The sequence below is a fragment of the Trachemys scripta genome, chromosome 4 (genome assembly GCF_013100865.1).
Source record: "Trachemys scripta elegans isolate TJP31775 chromosome 4, CAS_Tse_1.0, whole genome shotgun sequence".
Taxonomy (NCBI): domain Eukaryota; kingdom Metazoa; phylum Chordata; order Testudines; family Emydidae; genus Trachemys; species Trachemys scripta.
Window position 1 is genome coordinate 18020901 of NC_048301.1, and position 23185 is coordinate 18044085.

Sequence of the window (23185 nt, forward strand, 5' to 3'; positions counted from 1 at the left end):
TCTTATAAAGACTATATTCCCCATGAGCTTCACAAATAGATTTTTTTTTTAAAGCACATTAACTTTTTGGCCATGTTAGTGCTTTTTTTTTTAAACAAAAAGTCATGCTTTTTAATGTTCAACTCAGTGTTAAAAACCTATTTTAATTTCTTGTCAAGAATGGTGCAGACCTTCAAGAAGCCAATTTCTGTGAGGAGTAGGGAGTTGTATCTGAATAGTTGTCTTATTGTTGAGTTAAATTGGCAGTCTCATTTCAAACCGAGGGTGTTCTACTGCTGGATTATTACTTCTCTTTTTACCAGCTGGTCCTGTGTGGTGAAATTTTGAGGGGGACAAGCAAACAAACCCATACATTTTCAGAGCTCTCTGTAGCTAGATGCTAATAAAGTAAGGTGTTCTCTGTTAATAGAATATTAGAACTAATTGCTATGTTAAATATACTTGCAAATAACAAAAAATATTGGTTTATGAATAATTGAGTATGATTGTTGAAATGAACATTTTAAACTGAAAAGCTAGTTCTTGGTTACAAAGGAATATGTTTTCAACTAGATATACTGTTGATATTTACTCCAGTGCTGAATTTTCTAAATTAGACAGACTACTGTGGCTAGGTCCAAGTTTGAGGAAACATTCCAGGCACAAACTGAAAAAGCACTCTGCTACCAACAGCACATGGGATTCCAGGGGGCAGATAGCTGAAGTCAATGGAGCTATGACAACTTGCATCAACTGAGGATCTGCTCCCAAGAATAAATGAGACTATCAGAGCACCCCAGTTTGTGAACCTCAGTGGAGGCTGAACAATCCCTTTTACTACACCCTCAAGCCTTCGCCTAGTCCACTAGCATCACTTGAACTTCAGCCACCTTGTTATAATCCAAGTTGCAGTTTCTGTTGTGCACTGATGAACCACACACACTCTGCTCTCTGGGTATGATGAAAATTATACTATGTTGTGTGTTACTTGCAAATTTATGGCTCAGGTCAGTTCACTGTATTCCCTAATGGCCTCATATATACTGAAGATGAGGAAATTTGGGTAATTACTGTGAAAAATATTTTCATTAAACTAAAATCTAATAAAATCCAAATCTAGATGCCTAATGCCATCTCTCAGTAGATATCAATCAGTTTTGAAATATGTACGTTATCCAGAAAGATTTACTTGTAACTTGGTCTGCCTGCTGTCTTTATGATCATGTTAGAAATCCTGTGAAAGAGAGCAGTTTGTTGTTGCAGCATGTTGGATAAGATGATGCAAAATTAATATAGCTGAAACTGGTACTTGGTGGTCAGTTTTCTGTGTTATGTTTAATTATGGAAGGTAATTACCATTTAACATGATCTGCTGACAAAATATAAATTAGAATTTTTATGTATGAGCCCAAGGCATCGAATGAACTTAATTTTGACTCTTGTATCAATTCAGGTTTTTCAGTTGTCTATAGTTGTCCTACTAGCACTGAATATCTAAAATGTCAGTTTAAGAAAGTAGTCTTAAATTTCATGCTGATAATTTGTCTTAGTATATCCAGACTTATTTTTTGTAAAGCAATGTCATAGTAATAGAACATTTTTATAATTCTGTCCTAAAGTTGCATCATTCTACTGAAGTGGATGACTTGGGCTGTTATCACAGTTGTATAGTTCAACACCGTTTCGGATGAATGCGCTTTAAACAAAATCTAGAATCTTCCTACCTGGAACACCTTTCTAACTTGTAAAGGTAACGTTTTTTTCTTTGAAATCTTACTTTTACCTGCACAGTTTCTATTATGCTTGTAGCTAGACTCTTAATATCCAACTTCTAAATAACTTTTTGAGGTAAAATCAACAGTCCAAAATGGCAGTGGGTTTCTTTATGCTTAGCGGGTAGAGTAAAATCTTCAGATTATTTGCTTTGAATTCCATGTTTTATGTGAGTTTCTGTTCACTTAAACATTATAGTGTCACAATAAATTGTTTGCATAAGACCCCACTTTTCTGGGTTTTAATAACTAGGGCCCCAATCCTACAGTGAGCTCTGGGGTGCATGCTCATTGGCAGTCCCTTCAGCTGCAGGAATTGGGGGCCTTATGGGAAGTATGTCTACAGTGCAAAAAAATAAATAAATAAACCGTCCGGGACTACAGACTCTGGCTCACGCTAGAGCAGTGGCTCTCAACCTTTCCAGATGACCATACATCTTTCAGGAGTCTGATTTGTCTCGCGTACCCCCAGGTTTCACCTCACTTAAAAACTACTTTCTTATAAAATCAGACATAAGAATGCAAAAGTATCACAGCACACTGTTACTGAAAAATTATTTTCTCATTTTTACCATATAAAAGAAATCAATTAGAATATAAATATTGTACTTACATGGCAGTGGATAGTACGTAGAGCAGTGTGCGCAATCATTGTATGAAATTTTAGTTTGTATTGACTTCCCTAGTATTTTTATGTAGCCTGTTGGGAAAACTAGGCAAATATCTAGGTACCCCCTGGAAACCTTTGCATACCCCTGCTTGAGAATCCCTGCACTAGAGCAGTAAAATAGCAATGTAGATGTTCCCCATTGGGCTCAGAAACCCACCCCTCTTGCTTAGCTTCAGAGCCCAAGCGCCAGCAGGACTGCAAACACATACACTGCTATTTTTAGGTATGTAGTGTGAGCCCAGGTCTGTAGATCCAGGTTCTGAGGTTTGTTGCTGTGGGGTTGTGGGGAGGATGGTGGGGGTGGCGGTGGTTTGTGTGTGTTGACATACCTATGTCACGTTATTACTATGCTCTCTTGTGAGGCAGTGTTTCTGATATATGCTGCTCTACCATAAAATCTTGGGTGTGATTAAAAGAATGAATCCCAGTTTGACCCAGTCAAATGTTTTAATGCACTTTAGTGAAGTGTGTGAAATATAGAAATGTATGAGGAGAAACACTGCTTTTTTTTGTTTTGTTTCCCCCCCCCCCCCCCCGATCAGTTACATTTATTTATTTTTGGTGGTGGAAACTTCTCTGATTCTCTGCCAAATCGACATACTAGCATTTCATCATTCTGAATAATCTAAATTCTACTGACAATGGATTTTCATCTGGATCACTGCAACTTGTATGCAGTTTCTGTCTATGGCGTTACATATGTGATCACATACAATAGTTTTGCATCTTCAGTAGATAGGTGACTTAAAGAAGGAATAGTTTTTTTTCCAACTGTTTTCTATCAAGTAAGGAAAGCTGGTAATAGGCATTACAGTGAATCTGATGATCTTTTATTTAGTTTATCAAGCCAGCTGTATTTTGCTTTGGTGGAACCACAGTTAAAAAGTTCAAATTTAATTAGTTAAACTTTTGCTGCAGTTTCTAGATTTAGTAACTTTTGATCATGTTTGGTTCAGTTCAACTTTTGAACTGTTCCGTTATGCCTTAGCTTAAATGACAACCCTCCCCTCCTTCCCGCTGAAACCCTCCACCCAAAAATTTCAGGTGAAATGTAGCTGCTGCAACACTTTATATACTAAGGGTACATACTTGCAGGGTTCACATCTGAAAGTGGAATCATACGCACAAATGACAAGTTTGGGGACAACACTTTTAAGATAGTTATTTTTTTTTTTAAGCCATGCTACCTCATTACTCTCCTGCAAGTGACTCTAGTGATAGATGTTGGATGCTAAGAGTACTTCTTGTTTATTGCTATAAGCAGTCCCACAGACATCACACCATGCTATTATAGCCGGTAAAAATACAAATCTTGACAGAGCTGCTTCTTTCCCAGAATGAAATACCGAAACTAATAAGTAGCAGTAAGTGAACAGCTGTTCATTTTCTATACACAGAAAACTGATTACCGTTGCTTTACAGAGAATGACTTGTGAATGAGGGTCATTTTAATGTAGAAAGTCTCTTAGCATAATTATTTTTATTACTAAACTTTTTCTCTTTTCACCTCTTATTTTTAGATGAAGGTAAAACTTTTCACTTGAGTAGCACCTTCTATCCAAGGACCTTAGTACTTTACGAACACTAGTTTAGCTTTGTAACATTCCTGTAAATGTCTGAATTATCCTGTCTATAGATACTGAAACTAATGCAGAGAAGTTATGAAATAGAACCGAACTTCCAGTCCTGTGCTTTACCAAGGCTATTGTTTCTCCATTTATTTCATTTAGTGCTCTTTAGAATCGTGTCTATATTAAAAACATTGTTTGGCAGGTGGATTGTCCTCATTTTGTAGTTTTATGAAAATATTAACTATCTCTTGTCGCTGTGTTTAGGTAAGTCCCTCTATTACTATTAAAAGTTATGTGAAGCATCTGTCCGTATTTGGGGACCAAAAAATGTGTCCTGCTCTAAATTCACTTAACATTATCTGCCAAAAGAACAGGAGTACTTGTGGCACTCTTTTTGAGGAGCTGTTTCCTTTTGGATTCTAGCTCCAGTAAATAACTTCACGGCACAAGAGCTAATTTAGATTTTTGGAAGTAAAGATTCAAGGCAGTATGTGGCAATATGCATGTCTGAAATGGTTTAAAGAGGAATACCTCCTATTTAATCTCTCATACCGTTGGACTAAAATAAAAAGCAAAATGCTTTTCTTTAAGTCTCATTCTGTCCATAAGGCTAAAGTCATCTTATCATTTAGTATAATATATTTAATCCTTCTTGTCTCACTTCATAAAATGATCCAGCCCCATTGTTAATAGAAACCTGAGTTGAACTGTAAAATCCTCAGGGACCTTGGCTAGCAGGGCACCAGTTGTGATTATCCAATCACACCTTGCTGTGTTATGCAAGCTATTTTGGGTTGTCAGTGTAAATCCATTCCTAATGTCCAACCTGGCCACTTCTGTTTTGTCCCTTGATCTCTGCTCCATTAACAACACTAGCTTCTCTACCTCTTTGCTGCTCTTGTCTCTCTTTTGTGGGGAGGAGAGGGAGTAGCCATTGCAGGAATCCTCAACCTCCAGTTGTCCGGACCTTACTGTGCTAGGTGCTGAAATAAAATGTGGGTAGATATGCTCCCTTACCCTTGGATGTTTGCAGCTTAAGACAGGATGCAACAAGTACATTAAAGATTGTCATGCTCAGATACTACAGTGATGGGAGCTAGATAAGTACCACAGATTGATAGGTAAGTGGCAAATAGTGGCAGGGAAGGAGAAAAGATGAGGATAACAAGTTCACACAGTTACATATACTAGCTGTGTGCACAATTTGATGGTTCTGAATTATAACTATTTCTAAAAGTCACCTACAATTAACTTCCTTTCTAGATGGCCACTGTTAATTTGCTGACTTACTGTAAGCACCCTTATGTCTCTGATGTCTCCATACCTCCTCCTATGTTGTTCCTAGTGCTTAGAACACCACCCTTTCAGAATCTATTCAAGCCCCCAACTCTTAACCCTCACCTAATTCAAATTATTGCTAAAAATCTCACTTCTCTAGTATTGCCTACATTAACTGAGTGTTTACAAAAAAGAAAGGTACCACCAAGATGTGTGAAAACTTAAACTGGGTCATCATGTAAAATCTCCATAACCTGTGCCCTTTCTTGTCCTATCCTCTTGTCTATCAAGTCCATCGTGCTTATTGTAAGTTTGGGGCAGTGAGACTTGTCTTTTAGGTGTTTTATCTTAAGTGCCTTATACAGTCATATGGGCACTCTAAAATCTGAAATTTTGAAAGCCTGTCAGTCAAATTATATGCCGTGTCTGAATGAGTCAACAACATGATGCAGCTATGAATAAGGCTAATATAATTCTGGGGTGTATTAGCAGGAGTTTGTATGTAAAACCAGGTAATTGTTCTGCTATCCTCAGCACTGCTGAGGCCTCAGTTGGAGTATTCTGCCCACATCTGGGCACCATACGCCAAGAAAGATGTGTACAGATTGGAGAGAGTCCAGAGGAGAGCAACAAAAATGATAAAAGGCTTAGAAACCTTACCTATGAGAAAAGGTTAAAAAAATTGGCATGTTTAGTCTTGGGGGGGGGGGGGGGGGGGGAAAAGATTGAGGGAGGATCTGATACGTATTCAAATATATTAGGGGCTGTTATAAAGGAGACTGTGATCAGGTGTTCTCCATATCTACTGAAGGTAGGCCAAGAAGTAAGGGGCTTAATCTGCAGCAAGGGAGGTTTAGGTTAGATATTAGGAAACTTTCCAACTGTAAGAGTAGTTAAACTCTAGAATAGGCTTCCAAGAGAGCTTATGCAATCCCCATCACTAAAAGTTTTTAATAACGGTTTGGATGTACACCGATGAGGGAGGGTCTAGTTCAGTAGTCCCCAACTTTCAGTGTGGTGGGCGCCGGATGACCAGCTACCGAAATGCCACTGAGAAGCGGCATCATCGAGAAGCATCGCCGCTGAAATGCTTGTCCGGCGGCTGCGCTCCTCGTCAGTGGGGTGCTCCCTTGTCAGTAGGCGGGCACACATAAATGCCCTGGCGGGCACTACAGCACTCTCTGGCACCGTGTTGGAGACCACTGGTCTGTGACCCCCAGCAGCACTGGTCTAGTTTTATCTGGGTCCTGCTTCAGCACAGGGGGCTGGATTTGATGACTTTTCAGGGTCCCTTCCAGCTCTACGTTTCTGATTTTGACTTTCTTGGTATAGTTATTCTAGTTAATTAAGACTTGGAAATAAGAAGGGCAAACATGATTGTTGTGGCTATTCCCACAAGGTAGTATACCTGACTTAAGTCTAGTCTACATTACAGAGTTAGGTCAACATAAGGTCAGCCTAACTGGGTAAACGTCTACACTGCAATGTTCCGCCCACCCATTTAACTCGCCCGCTACACCAACCTAATAACTCCACCTCCGTGAGAGGAGTAGCATTTAGGTTGATGTAGTTAGGTTGATGCAGTGTCTGTGTAGACACTGTTGCTTACATTGCCTGTTGCTGCCTTTGACAGATGGAGCCCTGTCAGCCCCGGGACTCCGGCTGTCGGCCCGGGGCAGTGGGGCTGCGGTTGTCAGTGCCGCACAATGCCCCACTAAAGTCGGTGCAAGTGCTTCTGGTGAGGACCCGCACTGCCGACAGAAGGAGCGTAGTGTGGACACAAAGACCTGATTTAATTACTGTGGCTACTGTAGGTGGACCTAACTTAAGTTGACTTAATTTTGTAGCATAGACATGCCCTTAAACAGGCATAAGTTCAATAAAGATGATTGTAAAAGTGACCCCTCACTTGTGCAGAAAGAAATGCACCAGGAGATCCAATAAGGCCAAGTCACAGATTCTAAAGCCGGGGTGGGCAAACTTTTTGGCCCAAGGGCCACATGAGGGTATGGAAATTGTATGACTGGCTATGAATGCTGACGAAATGGGGGGTTGGGGTGCAGGAGGGATTGAGAGCTCTGGGGTGGGGCTGAGGGTGCAGGGTTGGGGGTGCAGGAGGGTGCTCTGGGACTGGGGGGGTCGGAGGGTGGGGGGAGGGAGGGAATCAGGGCTTGGGCAGGGGAGTGGGAGCAGGTCGGGGTGCAGGATCTGGGTAGCGCTTACCTCAAGTAGCTCCCAAAAGCAGCAGCATGTCCCGCCTCCAGCTCCTACCTGGAGGTGTGGCCAGGCTGCTCTGCACGCTGCTCCATCTGCATGCGCTGCCCCAGCAGATCCCGTTGGCCGCGGTTCCCAGCCAATGGGAGCTGCGTGTGTGCGGAGCCCCCTGGCTGCTCCTACGCTTAGGCATTGGATGGGAGACATGCCGCTGCTTCCAGGAGCGCCCTGGCTGGAGCCTGCTCCCCGGCTGGAGCGCTGGAACGGGGCAAGCCCTGGACTCCACTCCCCAGCGGGAGCTCGAGGGCCAGATTAAAACATCTGGAGGGCCGGGTGCGGCCCCCGGGCTGTAGTTTGCCCAACTCTGTTCTAAAGTCAGAAGAAACCATTGTGATCAGCCAGTCTGACAACCTGCATAATACAGGCCAAATGCTTCCTTAGAGATCATGTCCATCAGCATGTACTGTAACAGCAAATGAATGCCAGTTAGCCCCGGTGCTGGGTATCCTTCATGAGAAGGAAAAGTGTGCACACTGTATACAGTCCTATATTCTATAAATTCACTTTCTTGGAAGCTTTCTCTGTTGAAACTTGCACCACATGCAGTTCTAAAGTTTAGCAATGTTGCATACTTTCAAGTAGGATGTTTTATGAAAGGTGGAGAAAGAGGAAATAAGGAAATGGGCTTGCCCAAGCAGAAATAATGGGAGATTCTAACTCAATCATTCACTGCTTTCCTCCTGTGACTGTTTCCAGCTGCACTTCCTCACCACATGTCAGCAGCAGCTGCTCTGCAGCATCAGTCCCTGTGACAGATGGAGCTGGTGTCTTCCTCTAAAATTGTAGCACTTGTATAATCTGCCACAGGCTTCTCAAGGTTAACATTTCTGGGAGCCTGGAGTGTTTCTTTTGCATCGCTGCCTGTTCTAACCAGGCTTCCCATTTGGCATTCTTGGCTGATGGTTGATCAGTGACATGCCTTCCTGTCTCCTCCCACTTCCTTCATACTTGAGCACAGTTTAGAATTGTGGCCCATGGTTGCTTTCTCCCACTCCAAAGGGGCAAAATTCCTGTGGCGCTACCATGGGTCTTACGTGAGAAACGTGCTGCTCAGCCAGCACCTACTCCAGACTGGATCTGTGGATGCGAGCTCCTCTCTGCTTACTATCCGAGGGGAGCCGTGTTAGTCTGGATCTGTAAAAAGCAACAGAGTCCTGTGGCACCTTATAGACTAACAGATGTATTGCACCCACGAAAGCTTATGCTCCAATACATCTGTTAGTCTATAAGGTGCCACAGGACTCTTTGTTGCTTTTCTCTGCTTACTGACATGGATGGTAATATTTGCCCCTCTTAACAGTGAAAAGTAAGCTTTTTTGACTTTTTATTAATATGCAAAAAGTAATTAGGTTTTCAAAACTCTTAATGTAAGCTTTCCATCATAAATGACCTATAACTCAGTGTTGGTTCACATTGTGTGATAACTTGGTTAAGTAGATGAGAGGACAGTACCCAAAATACTTAAGTGTAGAATTCCCTATTTTTAATTATTCTGTGTGCGCTATGATCAGGGACTCAAATGGAGACCCTAAATTATTTTCTAGAACATGTTCTAGTTTTTATCTAAGTTTAAGGAAAGTGTAATCTATAACTTGTCCTTTCATTTCTAACGGGATAAGTACAAATCTCAGGTTTATGTTGATGTAGGCCTTAATCTGTGCTCACTTTGTATATTTACAGTGGAATTTTAAATCTGTACCCACATGATCATTTTGCTAGGGTCCTATTTTTGAGTGTTGAGTAGCTTCCTGGAATTAGGCTAAAGCGAGAAGGATACACTTCACAGCAGTTTCCAGAAGCTCCTCCTACAATCTAGCATGTCCAGTTTGTGCTTCTCTGTTGACCAGATTGTACAGTTCTGTCAGCTGTTTGAAAGGACTGACAACTGGAGAGCAGTCATCAGTAACACAGGATTATCTAGGTATGGAATTGACAGAGGTTGGTTCTTCGTCTGTAACAAAAATTATAGTGGGAAGCGGATTACAAAATTAAACAATGTGGTCATAGTTCCATGCTGTGTAATGGAGCAGCACTGAAAAAAAGAGTACCTAGAAAAAAATAATACTCTTAAAAGGTAAGTTACCCATAGAAACCTGGAGCAGCTTGTTAAAGATATAATCTTGTGACAATTTGACAAATTATTTTATACTAGAAAGTAAAGCAAAAGGCCTGATTAAATGTAGTTTATTTGGTAAGAGAGACTTCATGCCTTTGTAGGTCAACGTTTGAGTGTATTTGACACAGAATTGAAGTGTAAAATGACGATAGTATCGTGGTTACTAGTGGAAATGTTAGCTGCAGAGTTATTGCAATGCTGCTTTGGTTTTATTATCCTCTTTAAACATTTCTATACTTCTAAAATTATCTATCTTCTAAAAACAGACATGCAGCATTCGTGCAGTTAGGCAGACAGCCACATTAAGCAGGCATAGTTAAGGCTGCTGCAAATAAGACTAGGTATTCTAAAAGTCTTTCCCCCTTTATGGGTTTAGAAATAGATTTGGTTAAAAACAAATTTGCTTTGCTCTTAGGCTTCTTCATGTACTAGAAGAGTTTTAAGTGTAATGTTTTAGAAAGCTACAATCACTCAAACTGTATTAAACACTTCTAGAACAGCTAGTATTAAGGAGGCGAAACTTGTTTTGTTTAGCTATTGTGGGAGGAAGTAAGGGAGGGCATTAATGCACGTGTGTGTTGGAGTTTTTAGTGTGATAGGCACACTATATGTGAAATGAAAAGTTAAACTATATAGAACTTTCATGCAGCTTTAAGGATTTTTAATGTCCATGTCACTGAAAATTTCAGCGCGGTGAGCTGGAATTTAGCGGAGTGTCTCCTACTAAAATTGATAGGTTTGCAGTAACTAAAACACTATGCACTCTCTGAGAGAGACTGTAGGGATTATCATTTATCCATATTAGTCAAATTGATTAGACTTCTAAAGGTTCCTGGATTGACAATGAAGCCTAAATATGCATTGCAGAAAAATTACATTGACTTTGCAACCTTCAAGTTATTTTAAACACTCAAAAGTTAAGAAATACTAGATTTTTGGTGTCCTATACAACCTTTAATTTGGCCCTCTTGTCCATATGTATTAGTCTTTATTTAAGTGATCACATACTGTTTTTTTCATTCAGTGTGCAGGATGGATGACGCTCCCTGAATGGGTAAGCTGTTCAATATTTTTGTTATCCTTGTTCAACATATGGTTCCAGGCCATTTTGCTGCACATTATCTAAACCCTGCACTGATTGCAGAATTAGATATTTTCTCACGGCTTTTCTGTGACACTCATCTCCATAGCAGATGGCTTCTTTGCAAACACGAATTAAATTATTTTCACAAGGCTCCCATGGGATGGGGTAGTGACATTATTCCTAAAATAGATTCCCCCCCCAAAGATTGCTCCCCAAATTGCCAGAGAATCTCAAATTGGACACCCAAAATTAGAATAATATAGGATCTGCTTTTTGAGTATTTCACATTATTTTTGCATTGTATATGTTCAAAGCACATTTTCTATAGACTTAATCTACAGTTAAGTCCTCAGCATTTCTGTAAATCAGGCTCCAGATGTCTTAAGTTGAGCACCCAGAAAGAGACAATTAATGGCCACTTTTTAAAAGTTTGATTTAGGTGATTTGCTCAGTATAGTCTCCAGTTGTTTCAAAGAACAAGACTAAACTATTTTTGTGGAAAACTTCCACCCAGATGGTTGAAGTTTGGCAAAATTAAAACCAACTGAAAGCAACATCTTTATAATGGAAAGTATTAGGCGACTTAACAATAGGCAGAACTACTAGCCCCACGTGTAACTTAAAAGTTCATTTGAATGGCAAATTTGATTTCCTACAGGAACATCTACATCAAAATACACAGAGACTACGAGGGAGTCTCACTTTCATTACTTTCCCACCTACCTGTCTTCCTCCCCCCCCCTTCTCTCCACCCCCAGTTGTTCCTGAGTGCTGCTCCATCTCTTGCATCCTGTTACCTTAGACAGCGCTCTTCAGTTATGTTCTGGTTCAGTTCAGCTGTGGTGCAACACAGACAATGATGCATATTGTCGATGAATGCCTGCTGACTAGGTTCAGCGGTGGCCTAGAAGAACTGCATCACGCCACTGACGATGCCATCGCTTGGCTAGACCACTATGCACATGCTAAATCTATGGTCCAGGCAGATGGATGCATTGGAAGCCCTGCAGTATGTTCTGAAAATCTGAGATGGGATCATCCTCTGGAGTGAAGGGGGCTTTCTTCCTGCCATTCCCCTCTACCCAGAAATCTAGCAGCAGATTGTCTTAATGGATAATGTGTGGTAATGGACTGGCAGCTAAAGTAGTCATCTGGACTACTGCTGACTGTACCCAGTACTCACATGAAAGGGAAGTTAGGAGGCCTTCTACAGTGTGCTGGGCCTGGATCCTGGTATGCAAAGGATCTGACATTAATCTGCCACTGGGTGTCTAATTTGATTGTTTGTGTGTTGAGTCTAAGGAGTAAACTCTTTCCAATTGTATGGACAAAACCAGGTCCAGGCTTTACCAGTGTCTTCAGCAGAAACTGAAGTCTGGTTTTTTGGTTTTTTTTTTAAACTGCATATTATAGCTGAGTGTTAGCCACGCTGTGTTCTCTCTACTGCAACCAAGTAGAAAAAATAGGAAAAAATACTCAACTCAAATATAGAACTGCTTGTTTTTTTTTCCTAATGTGTATAGTAGTAGGACTGGTTAATATCAAGGCATTGTTGTTTTGAGCCACTTCATAGAATTATAAAGTGCAGGACTGGAAGGGGCCTCAGTAGGTCATCTAGTCCAGTCCCCTGCACTCAAGACAGGACTAAGTAATAATTAGACTATCCCTGAAAGGTGTTTGGAGGTTTTTAAGAACAGGTTAGACCAGGGTTTCTCGAATTGGGGTCCATGGACCCCTGGGGGGTCTGTGAGGGTACTCCAGGGGATCCACAAGTCATGTCCAGGGCCACTGGCTCCACTGATCAACTCCTCCCCCTCCCTCCCAGCGTCTCCTGCACACCACTGAACAGCTGTTCCACAGCGTACAGGAGGCACTGGAGGGGAAGGGAGGAGCGGGGATAGGGCTTGCTCAGGGGAGGGAGTGGGAATAAGAGGGGCAGAGATGGAGTGGGGACAGGAAGAGGTAGGGTAGGGGTGGGGCCTTGGGGGGAGGAGGAGTGGAGTGGGGGCAGGGTCTGGGGCTGCGCATGAACAATTTTAAATGAAAATGGGGGTCCTCGGGTAGCTAAAGTTTGAGAACTGCTGGGTTAGACAATGACTGAGATTCTCCAATTTGTCCCACATCTTCCTGAAATGTGGTGCCCAGAGGTGGACACATTATTCCCGCTGAGGCCTTAGCATGAAATAGAGCAGAAGAATTACTTCCAGTGTCTTGCTTACAACACTCCTGCTACTACATCCCAGAATGATGTTGGCTTTGTTTTGCAACAGTGTTACACTGCTGACTCATATTTAGCTTGTGATCCACTATAATCCCCAGATCCCTTTCCGCAGTACTCCTTCCTACCTGTCATTTCCCGTTTTTTGTATGCATACAATTGATTCTTTCCTAAGTGGAGTACTTTGCATTTGTCCTTATTGAATTTCATCCTCTTTAGTTCAGACCATTTTTCCAGTTTGTTCAGATCATCTTGAATTTTAATCCTATCCTGCAAAGCACTTGCAACTCCCAACTTGGTACTGTCCACAAACTTTATAATGTACTCTCTCTATGCCATTATCTAAATCTGTTCAATATATTCATAAATGAACTGTACCCAGGAACAATCCCTGTGGGACCCCACTCAATATGCCCTTCCAGTTTGACTGTGGTGATTACTCTCTGGGAATGCTTTTCCAATGAGTTATGCACCCATCTTATAGTAGCTCCATCTAGGCTATACAGATCTGTCTCATCTTACGCGTGGCTTCCATTCCACAGTTAGTGCGTAAAGCAAAAACCGTGTATAGCTAAAACCCCATTGAGTGCAATGGCAGGCGAAATTGCCCGCACGACAGGTATAGTATTAAAATTGTTTCTCTTTTTTTGTTTTTGCCGACCGTGTAAAGTTGAAATTGTGCATGTTAAATATGCGTAAGATGCGACAGACCTGTATTTCCCTAATTTGTCTGAGAAGGTATGCGGAGTTGTTGTAGTTGTCAGTCCCAGGATATTAAACACACAAAGTGAGTGAGGTAATGTCTCTCACCATAGATAAAATATCAATAAAATATAAGCTTTCCAGCTACATACAGCTCTTCCTCAGGTCTGGGAATGGCACTTAGGGCATCACCGCCAAATACAAGATTGAACAGATAGTTTAGCGTAAGTAGTTAACACATTCTGAGGCTCATTCCAGGTGAAGTGTCCAAACACTGCAGCATTAACAGCCTCCCTGGGAACACCATCCTTGCTGCCATGCATTTCACTTTCCTATACACTAACATTCCCCACAATGGCTGCATAGCTGTCTGCCTCAAATATTTACAAGACAATGGACAACCCTCAGATATCCACTCCATAGTATTGCCAAACTCATCCATTTCATCCTCACCCATAACAATTTTACATTCAACAACAAACACTTTGACTAACCATGGGAACAACCATAGGTTCTAGCATGGCTCCCCAGTATGCCATCCTCTTCATGGGACCTTAAAGAACTTCTGGATAAATGCACCACAGAAACAAGGATATTCCCTGGACACATCAATTATATTTTCATCCTCTGGACAGACCACTTAAAATCCCTCCTAATTTCCACCACAACTTCAGCAACCACCACCCATCCATGAAACTGTCTCTGGTATGCTCCCACACTAACATCAAATTCCTGGACACAGCAATCAGCTTCAACAATAGAACCCTACAGACAACTACATACAAGAAACCCACGGATCAGCACACCTATCTTCATAGATACAGTAACTACCCCAGATGCACCAAGAAATCTGTCTACAGCCAGGCACTCAGATACCACAAAATATGCTTTGGGGAGAAAGTTCGGGATACACATTAGCACACTCAAAACCACTATCACCAAACAAGGATACTCCACCAGAGAAGTAATTCACATCATGGAATAGGACACCCAAGTACTCCAAGAGAACCTATTATAATACAGAAATAAAACCCCCTCTGACCACACAACACTAGTTGTCACCTACCACTCAACACTGGAACCCATCTGGGGTATCGTCAAACTACCACCACCATACTCGATTCACCATACTGAAAGAAATCTTCCCTGAACTCCTTTTTCTGGCCTTCACACAACCCCCACGACCTCTCCGAGATCATCAAAAGCAAGCTCCCCACAGACCAGGACACACCAACTCAAAGCAGCATCAGGCCCTGATAGAACAACAGATGCAAAACTTGCAGATATGCCTCCACTTCTACAGTGATCAACAACACACCTTCCAAGATCCCTGGGTCCTACACATGCCTATCACAACATGTGGTGTACCTTATCCACTGCACTAAAGGCCCCAATAACAACTGTGTGGGTGAAACCAGACAATCTATACTCTTAAATGAACTCTCATAGGAAAATGATAAGACAAGGACACCATCTCACAAAGCGATCTTTCTATACCTGACCTATCTGTCCTCATCATCAAAAGAAACCTGCACAACACTTTCAAAAGATAAGCTTGGGAGCTAAAATTCATAACTTTTGCTAGACGCTAAAAATCATGGACTGTATAAAGAGACGGGATTTATGGCTTATTACAACAATCTGTAACCCACTAACTCCCCTTTTTGTCTTATGACTACAAGGGTATTAATGGGCTACTTCACCTTGAATAGTCTCTCAGAATATGTGCTAAATACATACGCTAAACTATTTGTTTGATCTTGTATTTAGCTGTAACAACGAGGAGTCCTTGTGGCACATTAGAGACTAACAAATTTATTTGGGCATAAACTTTTGTGGGCTAGAACCCACTTCATCAGATGCATGGAGTGGAAAATACAGTAGCAGGTGAGTGTGTATGTACACACACCGATAGTACATGAAAAGATGGTGTCGCCTTACCAAGGGGGGGTGGTGTGAGTCTAATAAGATAAGTCAATTAACAGTAGACTACCAAGGGAGGAAAAATCACTTTTGTAGTGGTAATGAGGGTGGCCCATTTCAAACAGTTGACAACAAAGTGTGAGTAACAGTAGGGGGAAATTAGTATGGTAAAATTAGTTTTTGTAATGTATTCTGTTAATTGAATTCTCGTTAGACTGACCCCCCCCCCCACCCCTTGGTAAGGCAAGTCCCATCTTCTCATGGGGTGGGTGGGTGTGTGTGTGTGTGTGTGTGTGTGTATATATGTATATATATATATACATATATATCTGCTACTGTATCTTCCACTCCATTCATCTGATGAAGTGGGTTCTAGCCCATGAAAGCTTATGCCCAAATAAATTTGTTAGTCTCTAAGGTGCTACAAGGACTCCTCATTGTTTTTGCTGATACAGACTAATACGGCTGCCCCTCTGAAACCTGTATTTAGCTGTGACACTGTGTACCTTTCCCACACCTGGGGAAGAGCTCTGTGTAGCTGGAAAGCCAGTCCCTCTCATCAACAGAAGTTGGTCCAATAAAAGATATTTCCCCACCCACCTTGTCTCTGATTTTGTAGGCATTTCTGTGGTGTTCTCTGCCACAGTTTGACTCTCCATTTGCATGCTGTAAATGTGAGCAGTTGTGTGTCTGTTACAGCAAAATGTGTGGTTTATAAATTTTATGGTTAATATTATGTTGAGACTTTCATTATAAAACTTTACCTCCCTTTTAGCTTTCTGAAAATCTTTAGATACGATTTTCTGTATGTGTGTTCTCAGGCTGTAGGTGAATTTGGGGAGGGGGCTGAAAGAGAGTATGGAGCAAAATCTATTAACTTTTTGAGACGAAAGGTTAGAGGGAGGACTTTTCTGGTGTAAGATTTTATGAAGTTATAATGAACATGTTACTTACTGCTGAATTTCTCAAGTTGAAACTTGGCAATTAGTTCTTACCAAGGACTACAGTATGTTCTCTCCCCTCTCTTTTCCTCCCTCCCCCCCAAAAAGAAAAGAAAAGTAACTTTTACACATGCAATACAAAATTCCTAGTATGTTTAGAGCTATGGGACTGAAATAGTCCAGCATACAAAGTTTTACTTTCCCCTTCAAGTTGAAAAGTAATTTAACAGTGAGGGGTAACTAACCAGTGGAACAATTTACCAAGGGTTGTGGTGGATTGTACATCACTGGCAATCTTTAAACCAAAATTGGATGTGTGGGGGTTGTGTGTGGGGGTTCCCCCCCCCCTTAAGATATTCTCTAGGCATAACTTCAGGGAAGTTTTCTAGCTGGTGTTACTCAGGAGATCAGAATAGATGATCATAATGGTCCCTTCTGGCTTTGAAATCTATAAATCTGTGAAAAATCAGTTTTGATGAGTAAGAACAGATCCAGGAATTTATGGGGTTTTATATAAATGTTGGTAGTTATGGAACAGTTTTGAGAGGAAGACTGAATTCTGGGTACTGTGTGTAGGTGGGCTGCTTGGGGTGTGTGGTGGTGATGGTGGGAGCTGCATACCTGTACTGTTACCTCTGATTTTTCCCACCCAGGTGCGGAATGAATTTTGTTATGTGCACCACTGTTGAGGTGATGTGACACATCACCTTCATGTCGGTCGGTGCACATAACAAAATTCATGGGGTGGGAGTGAGGGAGAGGGCAGAGGGTTGGGGTGCAGGGGTGTGAGGACTCTGACTAGGGGTGCGGGCTCTGGGATGGGGCTGAGGATGAGGGGTGCAGGAGGGTGCTTTGGGGCTATGGTGGGGGTGAGGACTCCCGCACAGCTCTCTTCCCCGCCGCAGCACCTGGGGGATGGGGGGGAAAAGCATCTCTTCCCCGCCGCAGCAGCTCTGAGGCTAGGGCTGCAGGATAGGCGCTCCTCCCCCAGCCCCTGCAGGTCCGGGCTGGGGCCAAGCCAGGGGAGGGGCCCCGGGGCCTGGGCCGTGGCATAGTTGGGGCCAGAGGGCCACTGCGGCAGATTGGGGGTTGGGTTAGGTTGGGGCCAGGGGAGAGGGGCGTCCCGGCCTCAGCAGGTCCCCGGGCGGGTTCCCTGAGCGCCTGCATAGCGCTAAATAGGCTGCTGCGCAGCTTATAGGGACCTTAGTTGGGGAGTCCAAGATGAATACCTCTGTTTTCAAGGCCTTAACATCTGTGGGATCATCTAACTGTGAGAGCCCACAGGAGCCTGCTATTGTCATCTCTGGGGCCATGCAATTCCACTTACCTCCTCCAGTAGCATCACTGAGACGCGCAGGCTTGTTCTTTCCCCTTAAGATTCTTCAATAAACTTTTACCTGCACTTCTTCCATTTGGGAATGAAACGGCATGATGCGTTCTACTCTCCACTTAGCTCATTAAGGGAGACTGTAGGCTTCTTGTTTGATTTTGTTCTTTGTCTTAGAGACTAGTCTGGAGTGCTCTAGTCCTCAGAAAAAATAATTATCCATAAATCAAAATCCCTCACTGTTTGGTGTAATGACTGGCAGGATTTTTGACCAGCAATGAAAAGAGGGCTGTCCTGCAGCCAAATCCCCTTGCCTGTCATATCTGGACCTCTTCCCTGCTGCCTTTTCACTGCCTGTACTCTTAAATTGTCTGAACATTTAATGGCATAAGCACATAAATGGCTTGAAATCCCTGATGTAATGTTGTAAGGCAGCATAAGTGCTGACAACATCCATTGAGAAGTTTGCATTTATGAAGAAACTTACACTTCTAAGTCCTTTGGCCTCCCTGGTACTTACTGGCATACATTAAATGGGGTGCACTTCACATGTACATACGTAGGAAGCACATCTACATATGAACACTGACTGAAGTGTTCTTCAGCCCAGTCCCAGGATATTGGAGCTTACACAGAACTCTTCTTCAGGTCTGGGCTGAAGCTGAGCCAATAAAAAAATATTGCCTCACCCACATTGTCTCGAACACTGACTGAATACAGTTTTCTATTGTGGGAGTGCAGTAGCTAATTTTCTATTGCTCACAACTTTATTATATAACCATACCCAGTGGCTGATCTACTCAATGAGAGCTACTACCTCTACATGCCAAGTCTCAAAATCCATCTTGTAAATTTCATGGCATGGGGAGGGACTGTGGTGAACTCAACTCAGACAGCTTTGTGTTCCAGTTGGGAGAGGAGAGGAATTCAGGAAAGGAAATTTCAGCCTGCAAGTGTTGACCATATGAAAATAAGGTTAATGAAACTTGTTTTGCAATCTTAACTATATTATCCACTAACAAGTGATTACTATAATGCAAATTCTGAAATATTCCATATAGCTAGGGCAGTTATAATAATGAACCTCTCTTTACTTGGCAGGAAAAAAGGTTCACGGCTATCCTATCTTCATTGAGTTCCTCTGTAATTCTGTCTTTCTAGCCTGGAAGGGTTGTGAGCTTTATTCCAAAGTACTTGGCCTAGTAAACCTGCAAAATGTTCAGTTTTTAAAAATTATGCAGCTATTAAAAAGCCTCAATATGGTCCTGTTGATGCAATTTTTTGTAGTTCTCACTATTGTTAAATACAGTTCAGATCTCATGATTAAGTAACTGATTTTTAGATTTTTTTTTCTCTAATTTAAAATTGTAAGCATTATTAGGGAATCTAGGTGGAATAAATACATCTTTCTTATAGAAATCAAAACTTCCATGGAAGAGAGAGTATGCTCCCTTAGTTATGTGTGATCAGCTCTCATTAGCATTGATTAACTTAAACAAACTGTCTCCCCTCTGCCCACTGTTAGGAATATAGCTTTTGTAAAAGTGTGGTGTTTTCCAATGATGCTAAATTAAAAGTTTGACTAGAATTTTTCTTTTGCAGGTTCATGTTGGGGAGAGGCCTAAAACGCAAGCTGAGTGACTATGAGGAGAACATGGCTGGTCTCTCAAGTGCCTTTGATTCCAGTCGAAATCTGCCATATCCACTTAAGAGGCAGTTAGTGCTGAATATGTGCCTCACTAAACTACAAACTTACAAAATGCTGGTGGAACCAAACTTACACCGTTCTGTGCTCATAGCCAACACAGTAAGACAAATTCAGGAGGAAATGAGACAAGAGAGTAGCCAGCAGCCAATTAATGTATGCAATGGCATTGCTCCCAATCCTCCCAGCTACCCAGGAATTGATTCATCTGGAATTTCTTTACATTTGCCTTCAGGTAGCAGCCAGCAAGAGTCTAATTGTTGTAACTCATGGTCTGCAGAAGGCCCAATTGAAAATAGCCTGCTGATGGTTTCAGATGATGACATGTCATCTGCCATTTCATCTATTCTGAAGGATTTGGACTTCATGGAAGATATAAGTCCACCTACTTCTTTGGTTCCAGCTGGAGATGAGCCGCCGAAGTCTCCAGAAAACACAAGTCTAAAACTAGAAGATGATAGACAAGATTTGAAGGGAGCTGAATGTGTTTTTGGTTCCTTTGAAATTTCAAATTCAACCAGTTACTTAAAAGATTTGGCTATAGATGACATCTTTGAAGATATTGACACTTCAATGTATGATTCAGACTTCTGCTCTCCCCCACTAATGGCACCTAGACCACCTTCTGCTGCTACAGAAGAAACATTGAAAACCTTCCCATCTTGCAATTCTTCCTCAGCAAACAATATTCCGATATGTAGAACAGATCTGAGTGAGTTGGACCATATCATGGAAATTCTTGTTGGATCTTGATATTTATTTTTTAACCAAAGATGCTTTCTGTACTGCTACTTATCATTGGTTTGAGGATAAAGCCACTGGGAAAGCTGCAAGGAATTTCTTTTAAAACAAAACACAGTTGTCCATGAGTAGTTCTTAAAATATCTGTTATAAATCAAAAAAGTGGCAGTTTTTTAAATGAAATTATTTATTTGACAAATTGTGCAATCATCTTTTTCCTTCTGGGGATGCATGTGTGTATTGACATAAAAACATATGCACGTATCCTTACCCGCCACCCCTCCCACCTTTGAATAATGTTTATGTGCAATTTTTAATTTGTCAGAAGAATTTACATACAAAATGAATTTCAAATGGGAATCTCTTATGAAGCCTAGATTTTATTTTTAATATTAAAATACATGCCAAGTTGGCATACATTGGAGTTGCATATTTGGATTGTGCAAATCCATCAGCGTTACTAGAGATATAGATATATTTTAAAAATATTAAAACAAATGTCACTTCCCTTTGGTCGGAAAAGCAGACTCAAGACACTTGTCAGTGAAGTATCTTGCATTTTCTAAAGCATTCAGAACTATTTATTTTTGTAAATTTTATAGTCTTTCTACATTTTACTACGTTATTTCATCATAGTACAAATATAATGTATTTCTAGCTGGATGTGGCTAGTACTACCTCTATAAGCTGAAATGCTTTGACTCTTTCCAGTGCTTTGTCTAAGAATGCAAGTTTTGTTTCTCCATTGTATTTTTCTGGTGGGGAGAAAAACCTTTTTAATTCATTAATTAGATCCTTTGTTTGACAGTGATGACCTAGCTGATTTGTGAAATTAAGAGTATTAAATGTTTAAAATTTCTACAAGTATTTGCAAATGTAATTTATATGTATATTGTCCAATTTAACATTTTCTGTCAGTATTATGTGCTTAGATTTTAAATAATCTTGGCATTCTTTAAATTAGCATTTACTGTACAGATAGCTTTTTATTCTGTTTGGAGAACACATATGTCTTCTCAGTCCTGTTTTCACTACAACGCTTTTTTTAATGTGCAATATTACTTACAGATACATATTTGCACAGATGACATTGTAGAAAGAAATGCTTTAAATTTAAACTTGTAAAGTAGCACCTTGGGAAAGGTACCTGAAGAGCCAGTGTCTCTGTATTCTTTTAAGAAATGAGTTGAGCATTTCTTATAGTACCAACATTTACTGTTTTGAATACTCCTGAAATGTTCTTGTAAATGTGGTGGGTCATTTCTGATGACTAAGTACTGTCTTGTGAAAGCTCGGGGGTCACCTCACTCTGATGCAGTTGCAGGACTGGGGCCTAAGTGTGCTGAAAGAGGTTTTTCAAGTACGTAACAGAAGGGTTTGGTGGGTTTTTCTTTACATTATTAATTGAAGATGAGGTTTGTAGTGAGAACTGTTGCTCCATGTGATAGTGGGAAATAAATTTTCCCTCACTGGGGTCTTTATTAACCTCTGGAGTTGCTTTCTAAACTATACGACACTAGTTTTCACTTGAAACTGTAAAACTGTTTCAATATAGCCATTAATGTTGCAGTACATGTAGGGCAAAAAAGTTTATAGTGAGTTTTAAAAGCTCTCATAGTTCATCTCAGTCTCGCCATTTCCCACGTCATTCCCTTTTTCAGCCAGTAGCAGAAGTTTAGCAGCAATAATGTCTCTATTTTGGATAAAGGTAACTTTTACTCTTTTTAGTATGAACTCGCTCGTGCTCACTTCAGTGTCTTTTGCTCAGAGCACTGCTTAGATCTCCCCTAGCACTCCTCAACATGTTTAAGTGTTTGCTTTTGTTTCATTCTTTAATTTTTTTTGTGGGTGCAATATCTGCAAATAATATGAAGAGCAAGAAAATGTGCCCTAAGTTTTGCATCTCAAAAACAAGAGGGGAAGTCCTGGCCTTGCAGAACAATGGGAGTTTTGCTATTAACTTTAGATAGGCCAGTATTTCACCTGGGATCTTTAGTCTTAAATATGCTGCAGCGTCAGTTATCCTGGGCTAAGATCTCCATTTCAGACCATGTGCATTCCCCCGTTAATAGTCTGTCCCCCAAAACTGTGCAAACCCAGTTTAGGTCCCATTCTCTCAGCCATCTAGATTGTTTTGCAATTGAAGGGTATAAATATATGCGCTCAATGTTAATGGTTCTAATAATTAATCAAGAAATTCTGATGGTATAAAACATTCTAAATCATTGGTTAAGGGATTAGTTGGGAAAATATATAAATAGCTACTGAAAAGGTACAGCTTCAGAATGTACACAGACTGCATTGTGTATAGACTACTCTGGCTTTTCCTCAATCTCTACTTTTGTATGTAAAGATATGCCTCAATAAATCCTTGAAATATTACTGTCCTTCCACACTGTGATGAAGCAGAATTGTGGTTAAAGATATTTTTAATTTTGGTCACAGAAATAAAAATTGTATCTTAATTTCTTGTTTGTATTCGCAAATGTGGAATTTGACAATGCAGTAAATATCACCCTTTTTTTTTAATATTACATTCATACCATGTAGCAAATCGTGTTTACTTTAATATGTTCCCACCATATTCACCACCCTGCTCTGCAGAAACATAAGAGGTTGGGGGAATTAACTGCACATGCGATTGCAGTAAACTAATTTCCTATACACTTTGGTAATTCAGACAAATTGTTGAATACAGTAGATGACACTTCACTCTTTCTGGTGGTCATAGAGCTCTTGCCATTAAACTCCAATTCTTAACTGGTTGCTTAGTATCCCAGTGCCAAAACCATAAGCTGATATGTAATGCAGTGTGGGTGATGTGGTAGTTTGTGTAAAAAAGGAAAGTTTTTCATTATAATTATGCACATTTTAATTTTAATTC

General features: G+C 40.9%; 1 protein-coding gene across 2 annotated transcripts; it reads left to right on the forward strand.

Moving 5' to 3' along the window:
- The first annotated feature begins 260 nt into the window (after positions 1-260).
- LOC117876681 (SERTA domain-containing protein 2-like) lies at positions 261-22766 on the forward strand. 2 transcript variants are annotated; one of them, XM_034768977.1, is made up of 4 exons: positions 261-934; positions 1599-1729; positions 10685-10714; positions 19458-22766. In XM_034768977.1, exon 4 carries the CDS (start codon positions 19462-19464, stop codon positions 20311-20313), a length of 852 nt encoding a protein of 283 aa, XP_034624868.1. In that variant the 5' UTR covers positions 261-934; positions 1599-1729; positions 10685-10714; positions 19458-19461; the 3' UTR covers positions 20314-22766. The 2 variants fall into 2 exon arrangements, with proteins under 2 accessions (XP_034624868.1, XP_034624867.1); XM_034768976.1 differs by lacking the exon at positions 10685-10714 and having other exon boundaries at positions 268-934.
- The last annotated feature ends 419 nt before the right edge of the window (positions 22767-23185 follow it).